Source organism: Papaver somniferum, chromosome 4, assembly GCF_003573695.1.
Source record: "Papaver somniferum cultivar HN1 chromosome 4, ASM357369v1, whole genome shotgun sequence".
In the NCBI taxonomy this organism is placed as follows: Eukaryota; Viridiplantae; Streptophyta; class Magnoliopsida; order Ranunculales; family Papaveraceae; genus Papaver; species Papaver somniferum.
This window is the reverse complement of record NC_039361.1, coordinates 70757972-70767925: the sequence shown is the minus strand read 5'-3', so window position 1 is coordinate 70767925 and position 9954 is coordinate 70757972. Positions and strand designations below refer to the sequence as shown.

The window sequence follows — 9954 nt, the reverse complement described above, 5'->3', positions numbered from 1 at the left end:
TTTGGCTATTGCATCAAGACTCCCATAGCCAACTTCTTTGTCACTAGAAATCAAAGTGAAGCCCCTCTATTGAAATGTGAAGCCCCTATAATAGGTTTTTTCTTTTGAATGCATATCCACCGAAGAATTACTCTGAAAAATGTGGCTCTCAATTCCCGAACCTTTTTCTCTAGCTTTGACTAGTTCATGAACCCATATCCCGATATGTAATCTCTCAATACAGCACTCAAGCAGGTAACACTGAAACCACCGGAACAATCCCACTGTCATATCCATGATTTATCAAAAATTATTCAAATTTCCCATGTAGACCCGGTTTTAATAGGGTCGACAGAACGAAGCGAGGGAGGACCCTATATGTGGTGACTTTGTGTCAATGTGAAGCATGATTTTTTTCAATTTTTGATACAAAAAGATTTGATTTGTTTGATGTTGGTGACAAAAGTTTACTGGTTATTTTTTCACTTCCAAAAATACCCTTTCTTCTGTGTTTACTTTCTTTAGCCTATGCATCGCATTTGCCACAACAATGTTGGATTTGGTGTCCCAGATTTTTTTTGGTTGGGTACCTGAAAGATCAGTATGTCCTTATACTTAAAAACCATTTCCTTTATAGTCCTCACTCCTCACCTCTATTTCTTTTCACCTCGTTTCAGGAAAATTGATATTTTCGCGCCGTTTTAGGAAAAGTGATACTTTTACTCAGCTTCAGAAAAAGTGATATTTTCATCCGGTTTCAGAAAAAGTGATACTTTCATTCCGTTTCAGGAAAACAGATACTTTCACTTTTTCAATTTGGCCTATTCTAGGCAAAAATAAAACTGTGAAAGCATCCTTTCTTCTGAAACCGAGGAAATATATGCCTAAAAATATCATTCCAACAAAAAGATGCATAACGAAAACGATGTATATGCCATAAAAATAACATTCCAGCGAAAAAGGATGTATAACGTGTTATGCAACGCTGTTTCGTTTTTCTCCGGTCGGCCGTCCCACCGTGACAGCGATGATCTAGTAATTCCCGTTATCTATGGTATTTCAACTTCAAGCAACTAAGTTTTTTCAAATTTCGTTCTCACATTCGATCATTTACCCGTTTAGCATCATCCAACAGCCCCTCCATAATTCATGTACATCGACAGCAAAGAATTTCTGACTTACATATCACCTCCAAAGTCCAAACCCACTTCCCGGTTCACAGCACCAGGTTTGACTACACGCCTTACATCACAAACCTGGGATTTATCCCCCGAGTCCTAACCAACTCGGCTGGCAGGTAAAATCTGAGGTTGGTAGTTCGAGTCGTGGCGTTGGTCCTCTCCGAAAATAAAATAAAATAAAATACATCTCCCTCTCGATTCAGCAGCTCTATAAAACCTAGGGCACGATTTGTTGCACTCTCGCCCTATCTCCATTCTATAATGGCAACACCAGCTAGAGCCGAAATTCTATCTCTCTTCAGGTCTTTGCTAAGAACATCTAAAAATTTCTCAGACTATAATATCAGGGAGTATGCTAAGAGAAGAACTATTGATGGATTTCATCAGAATAAGAACCTTTCAGATCCTTCATCAATTTCTTCCGCGTTTTCAGAAGGAAAGTCTCAACTCGAAGTAGCTAAAAGACAATCGATTGTTTACTCTTTGTATGCTCCTAAATCAAAGAGTGTCATGGAAATGCCGAGCTTATGATCAGCATCATCAAGATTATCTCTCTGGTACTTGTTTTTGTTTCTTCAATTTCGTTTGTGTCAATTAGTATTGAAATGTTATGAAATAATTGTTAATTTTGGATTTTAATGACTTGGGTCGATGACTTTGTAGTTTCTGATTAATGGGTTTGTGATAGAATTCTTATCTATGTTGATTTTTTTCTCAATTCGTCTACTTACTTTTCCAAGTATCCTTGATTGCATAAATTATAATGAAGGAATTCTGAATTTTCACTTATCCTGTAGAGGTTGATTGATTTTCAATTTAGGGTTTAAGTGTTTGTGTTAGAATTCTCTCATTTAGGATTAGTTTTAGGGATTTTAAGGATTTAAGTAATGAAATCACCTATATATGATTCTGATACATCTCGTATGCTATTAGTCTTATCTGATTATGCCCATTGATACAGCCATACAGGATTCTTCTGGTATATTTCAGGATAATAATAACTTAGCAACTCTATTTATATCTTATAAGTAAAAGCCAACTTTCTTGTAGAGTTATATAATGACCCTCTTACTAAGCCACAGTCAAAACCAATCCATCATAAAAACGCTTATGCAGTATAAAAGTTAACAATGGTGATAAGAATTAACCCATGGAAGTTTCATCATCTGAGACAGATAGATGTAATGATGTCTCATCTAACAGGTTCTTGCCAGTTTTCGAAGCTTTACAGAATTAAGTATCATTTTTGTATAAAACTATTGTGCAGTAGATGATAGAATCAACTTTACGCCGGCAAATAGGTGCGAGATTTGATGTGCTTATGGTTGTATGAGGTTTTTCTCTAGTGAGATTTCATTAGGGCGGAAATTTAGTGTTTGCATCATGCATGACAAGGCTTTTGGGCAAGATTTAAGTATGAAACAAGACTTTGTGTATACCAAATTCTTATCTGCGGAATTTGTGGTTGGTCTTGTTATAACTTATAATTGTTGGAGAAGTAATTTAGCTAACTAGGTCTGAGAGTGTATGTCATGATAACTTGACCAGCTATACTGAGGTCTAGTTGGATGTTTGAGTTTTGGATCTACAATGCTAATTGATGATGTTTCCCGTCACTCTTCATCAATTGTAATCTTTGTATAGTCGACCTTCAGGCTTTCAATTTCACAAATTAGGAGGCTACGGTCTTCTTTGATAGTCTATCAGTATTTCTTTTATAACTCCATGTTGCATCTTTTTTAAATCCCGTGCAAGTTGTTGTCTCTGTTTTTATTTACCTCTTTGCTTTTTGCAAGTTAAACTTGGCAAGTTGGTAAGATGAACTCTTGATTTTGAAATAGGGGTGTGAACCTTGATTGGGCGCTTGTTTTTCTGTAAGATTTCTTTAACATATGGAAATTCCTCCGGCCTGAAAAGTTGTGAACTTTGTTGCGTCTGGCGTCTAACGGGTCAAAGTGTAATTTTTGTATTTAGCATTAACTTAGGGTTAGGGATTGCAGCGTAGTACCATCACTATCATGTTGTGCAAATGAAGGGAAAATACTTCTGATCAAAGGTAAACAGGATTATTATTTGAATAACAAAAAGAAGCATCGCGAGAAGTTAATTGGTGACAAAACCAGGGTAGGAAGAGGGGTATAGCATTTAAATCTGAAGCTCCTGTATGTACGGCTTCTGCAGGCATCCCTGACACTGTAACCAGGTATCCAACTCTTGAGTGATGGAAAAACTAGTACGTTTGGTTTTCGAACGTCACTAGACTGAAATCATTTTTTTTTCTTTTTTTTCTTTGCAATTTTGGTTACTGTTAACTTAGAAGTAGCAATAATAATAGGTCATACGGTTGGTATTGGTACGATGTTTACATATTCCTTAAGTGAAGAAATAACTGGTTCCGATTCCTGATAAAATGTAGAAGAGGATGGATACTTTCTGGGAGACTAGTGAAAGAAAGAATTATTATTTGGTTTATATTTGTATTTTCAATTTGATATATATTTGAAGTTTCCAATTGAGTTTGTGAAGAAGACTGATTTCTTATAAGAACTATGAAGTTACATTCGAATAATGCTCGTTTCAAGGAAGATGGGTTTTGTGGTTTAAGTGTTAATAATGGTTGATTAGGGGTTTAGGATTTCAATTGTTGCGAGGAACATTTTCCCTTGATCCGGCCATGAAAAGCGAAAAGCGAATACTACATGGCTGTTGTAGAATCTGGCTACATGGCCATGAAAAGCGAATACTACATGGCTGTTGTAGAATCTGGCTACATTTAGAGGATACTCAATATCCGGCCATGGAATCTTTCCCTTTCGCTTCCACAGAGATGTGAGTAGGAAAATGTCACATTTCCTTGTCTTTCTCCTGCTATTATCACTCATGCTGGGTGAGATCCCACTCCCACATAAAATTTTCGTCAAATCATTGCGTGTCCTAAAAATATTTTGGTTGGATATTTATTATCTGATTGAACAATGTTGGGCGACTTCCGGCATGATAATTGGCAAGTAAGAGTTGCACCGCACTTGAAGATTTAGGATGGCATTTCGGGTTCGTACTTTAGAGCTAGTGATAACATTTTACAAACAATGTAATTTTTTGCAGCCCCAGGTACAACCCATTGTCAAACCGCATGTAGTAATTTGGATTCGAGGGCCTTTGTCCCCGAAACAAAAACGAACCTAAAGAAGAAAGGACGAGAAAAGGTGGAAAATTTAAGAGGAATAAAGTAAAGGGCATGCAATTGGGGCATAAAAAGAGTGACATATAATCAAAGTCGTATTAATAAATGCACGAGAATTACACATGAAACTATTGATTGCAGTTGGATGGAGCTTCATAAACTAGCTCTCAGTACTCAAAAGACTATGATACCCTCGACTGAAATTTATATTATGTCTACATGATTCATCTCACATGTATGTTGTAATTAATGTTGTAATTAAGCTTCAAAAAATGTTAATGGAAATCATGGACTTCCTGGAGCAATTTTCAGTAGCTGATCAGATGCCTCATTAGTGGAGCCAGAAAGTCATTAGACGTCTACAACCCGTGATTTGAACCTGAAACTCGTTAGCAGCATATTCTCTCCGACCAATAGAAAACAAAGACCCATAATAGTTGCTGATGAGCAAACCAAGACTAAAATCAAACCTCTGATTTTAGTATTGAACTGATCTTCATAACATCCTTATGTCTTTCATTACCTTTGTTGCTTAAACTGTTAAACATTTAAACTAGAAGTGAAATGTTTTATAAATGACCTTACATATATATATATAGTCCATGTATGGAACTTGAAAGATACCTAGAAAATAAAACTCAAAGAAAGAACTTTAACCTATCCGACACTACAAAACAAAAGGCTTCTTGGGACGGTTAAAAAGCGTCCCAAGAGGCCTAAATCCGTCCCAAGAAGATATTAGTGACGTTTTTCTGACCGTCCCCTGTTCCACCGTCACTAATACTATTTGGTCGTAATTTCTTTTAGGGACGGTCATATTATTGCCTTAATTTAAAAATTTGATCACTAATAGGGACGAGTACTCCATGAACGTCCCAAATAACCCTTTTTAGGACGGTTTTGAAAAAACAGCCTGTCCCTAAAAGCTACTTATTTTATAGTGCGAATTACATATATGGCTACATAACAAGAGACTATATGATGAATAAATAAAAACTGCCGAAAATGGGTGAATCCCACGTAAATAACCTTGATGACCATGATCAGTTATGGAGAGGATTCGGTCCAGTTGGGACAAGTCGTTTTGCAACACCATATCTCGGGTCGATTTCGTCCCCGTTTCGAAGAGGTGGTGGTAATGTGTAATAGTTGTGTTTTCTTTGTAGTTGAGGACATAAAGAGAACAATTTATCTTGAGAAGATGAGTGAGAATTGGCAATGTAATGGTGGTGATCATCATGGCGTTGGTGAGGGTGGTGGTGATGATGGTGGTGCTGGTGGTTGTAAGAAGTACTGAATGCTGGTAGAAAGGCTTTAGATGATTGAATCATCATTGTCAAGAAGAGCAAGATTAAGCAAGAAGATGAAGAGGAATAAGAACACTTCATTTTCTTAGACAGAGAAAAGAGTTCGAGTGGGAGGGAGAGAGGGAGGTAATGGTGAAGGTTGAAGAAAATGAAAGATGAAGAGAGAGATGAGGGAATTGAAAGAAAGGTGGTGTCTGTGTGTGTTTTTATTACAACAGCAAGAGACCCATGAGCAAGAATACTAGTAAGTAGTAATTGGCCAAGGAAAACAAGTCTCACTCGCCTTGCTCTCTTCACCAAACTCAAAGTGAAAAAGTGTGAAAAAAACTAAATATGGCAATGCGTACCTTCATTTTCCCTGGGCCAGTCGAGAACATTATCCAATCGTAGCCCAGTAATATCGTAATGGAAGCTCAATTGGCACTCTTACAGAAACCTGCTTTGAAGCATACTTATTCATTATCCCATCTAGGGTTGGATTATAAGGGGTGTCTAAAGGGTAATGCAGTTACCTATATATCCTAATGATTTAAATTACTAAAGTGTCCTTATCCTTAAAAATCTAAAATTAAAAATCAAAATCACCTTTAAACTTAAACATCTTCTCTTCTTCTCTAGCTTTAAAATAAAAAAAATCAAAATCGACATTTTTTAATGGTTACAATTAATCATCGATTCATGAAAATTTGATCGTCTATTGAACATAGATATAAAATGACTCGCACAAAGAAAACAAGCATTAGGTAGGCGTTTAAATTCTTCTTCTAAGGACAACTCCTATGAGAAGTAAATTCATCCATAAGTCTAGGATGATCCACAAGATATGGACCAAAAAAGGCTATTGTGGTGTTTTAAAGAGTCCACAAAACTATCAACTCCATTAGGTACCCCTCAAATTTGAGGGGGTGGTCGTGGAGAGGCCATCTGTTTGGTGGATGACCGGATACCTCATCCGGAAACTTAATGTCCGGATATATATATATATATATATATTTATTTATTTATTCTCTTCCGGTCACAAACTGACCGGATGGAGTTTTTTATTTTCTAAACAGTTGCATTTAGGATATAAATGTTGCTAAATTAAGCTAAGATTTTGTGGATAAGCAACATTTATAAGCGTTACTAATTCCAAAATTTTGAATCCGGCCACTTTTTGGTCGGATGGATTATCTTTATATACTTTTCACCCATAGTACGACTTGGCTCCACTTATTTCAGAGGGACCATAAATATACTGATACTCCTTGAGTTATGGATGATTTGAACTCCATATCATAGGAGTTGCCCTAATATGTCAATCGAAGAACAAGAAGAAGTTGAGGTGTTGAAACTAAAATACAATCAGAAATTCAACCGAGTGAAGAACCGACTCTTGAAATGAGCATTAGAAGATATTTTTATAAACCCGATTCTTATTTTGTTGTTTTTGATTAATAGAATAGGTTTAATCATTAAAAAAATCCTAGTTTTTTTGCGGTTACAGAGCGAAGTTCGGCATATAATTGAGACGAATTAGCAGCCGAACTTCTCTTTGTTCGTCACCCTGAAAGTGCTAACGAACATTTCGGATTATATGTTTATCTCAATTATCAGCCAAACCTAGTTTAATATATTTAGCGAACTGCAAGTTCGGTTGATTAGATAATATGAAAATATAGCTGAACCATACAACAAGGTACAAGATGTATTTTTGCCAGGTTCGGCTGATTTGAAAATTTGATTTATTAGCCGAACCTTATGACTAATTTCCTAGGTGTCTATATATGTAATGTTCGGCTGATTATTTAGTTTATATGCAAAACTTGTTATTTAAAAATGGTTCGGCTGATTCGTTATTTAGTTTATATGTCGAACCTTTAACTTGTGTTTTTACTCAAGATAGAAGTTCGGCCAACAAGTATTATTTTTCGAATGAGCCAAACTGTTCATCTATGTATCATACAAGTTACCAAACGAACCTCTCTCTGGTTCGACCAACTTGCATGTGAAAAATCAGTTTTTTGAGGAATTCAACCTATAAAAAGGACATTAAACATACCTATGTATTATATTATGTTTACGAGGTGAAGATTCTCCTTCATCATTTGAATCACCCATATTGAATTTTCAATAATCTCAAAAATCTAGATTTTTTTCACTTCTTCTTCCTCTCAAAAAACCTAACTCTCTCACAAAGATCTGATTTCTCTACTAATAAAAAAGTAATAACTTAACTTTAATAAATCATTAACATTACTAATTAATCATAATCATTAAATACAATCGTAATCATCAACTCTAATTAAGTAAGGGTAGTTATGCCATTATAAAAAATGGTGGATAAGTGGTGATGATGTTTTTTTTATCAATTGACCCTATTTTGTACCATTAGGTATGCATAAAAAGAAAAAGTATGCCTCAAAACAGGTTTCCTCTTATAACCTGGTTGTTACCCGCTCGAATCCAACCACAAAATCTTTAAAATATACTCTTATTCAACTTTAAAAAATACCCGTTACTGGAAGCAACTATCATAAGTTGCTTCCAAAAAGTGAAAGAAACTAGCCTAAGTTGCTTCCAAAAGTGAAAGAAACTTTCTCAAGTTGGCTCCAAAATTTGAAGCAATTTGAAGCAACTTTTTTAAGTTGACTCCAGAAAAAAAATTATTGTTTGCCCCTCGGGGGTATTTGTGTAACTTCGACCAAATTAGAGTGTATTTATAACATTCCCACTAAGGGTTTAACATCAATGAGGTAGAAAAAAAAATTAAAGAACAAATGATTTCAATAACCCGGATTTGTAGACAAAGGTCCTCCAACTGTTCTTTTTGGCATGTAAATGTTAGAATACTAATATCAGAAATGAAGTATGTTTCTTAAGTTAATAGCCAATTTGAACAGTGTAATTGATGTAGTGAACTTGCATCCAAAAGGCAAGAAAACAAAAATGACATGACACATCTATAAAGACAAAGGTTGACTGAGCCAGGCAGAACCTCCATCTTGTTGCATGTTGCATCACTTATCTAACCTCATGTTGGGGGAATTACCGATCCACGACGCTAGGCACAATATGGAACCTACACAAGCAATAATATGCAATACCCAATATGACGAAAATAATGACAAACACCACAACACCAAGATTAACGTGGAAAAAGCCTCCTCAATGCGAAGAGTAAACAACCATGGGCAGACTTCCACTATGATAAATAATGGGTTACAACGACTTCTCTCAAACTGGGGTTTCACATGACTTCAAGGTGCATATAGCACGTGGATAAGAATTCCCTCTTTCTCTACTCACTGCTAATGTTTGATAACCAATTCTTTACAAATAATTAGGTAGATTTAACCAATAACAAAACAAGTTAGATGAGAAACTTACTACTACTAGGATTTGAACAAACCCTAGAAACCTTTTGAAGAGTTGTAGGATGTGGTAGATAAATCTTCACCAACCAAAAACCGGTCCTTCTCTAGAAAACCCTTCTTCTTCAAGCTCACAAACATCACTAACCGATCTCATATGGTCGTTGTCTTCTTTTCTCTTTCCTTTTCTCCATGTTTTTCACGGCTACAAAACTCACATCTTTGTTTTGATCGTCGCATCCTTCTTGTTTCCACGAACAAGTAAACCATATATGTTTCCTTTTCTAAACTCAACCTCCTTTATTTAGATCCCCCAAATTTGGTAAGGGTCGCCTTGACTGTTGATCATAAGGAGTGAATGGCACAATAATCTCACCTTCACGATTTATGATGAGGTACCTGTCACCATCGCATCTACCTTGTTGCAGAAATGTACATGATTGTACTTCGGTAGTGACTTTTTCATCAATATCAAAATCGTTTTCATCTGTATGGATATTCTCAACTAACTACCCCTACTTATCAAATCTCATCAGCTTCACATGGCTTATCACACGCTTCTTTTCTCTTTTGTTTTCACTAACAAGGATATGATAACAAAACTCTTTTTCTTTCTCAACAGAGATTATACTCTCTTCACCAAAGAAATTCTAATGGTGGTTTCACTGTCAATCATCACTAAGCACTCTCATGGTGGCTCAGTTACTCCCCCAAAGGAGTCTAGACTCTTTTCCCTTGTTCTAACAACCAAGAGAAGCTTATATTCTTCATTGTAAACTGTTTCCAGCCACGCCATATTAATACTGTTACACAGACCAGGTATTGCCAATTTCCGTTACAAGACTTCTGTCACAAACTGTGATTGTTCATTGGTAGCCTTTGTTACGCTTCTGACTAACTGTTGTTGTGAATTAATAACGTTTTTTACACAACTGTGACATCCTTCAGTC

General features: G+C 35.9%; 1 protein-coding gene across 1 annotated transcript; it reads left to right on the top strand.

Moving 5' to 3' along the window:
* The first annotated feature begins 1348 nt into the window (after positions 1-1348).
* On the top strand, positions 1349-1878 carry LOC113273973 (LYR motif-containing protein 4). Its single transcript, XM_026523531.1, has one exon. The coding sequence runs from the start codon at positions 1422-1424 to the stop codon at positions 1689-1691; it is 270 nt and encodes an 89-aa protein (XP_026379316.1). The 5' UTR covers positions 1349-1421; the 3' UTR covers positions 1692-1878.
* The last annotated feature ends 8076 nt before the right edge of the window (positions 1879-9954 follow it).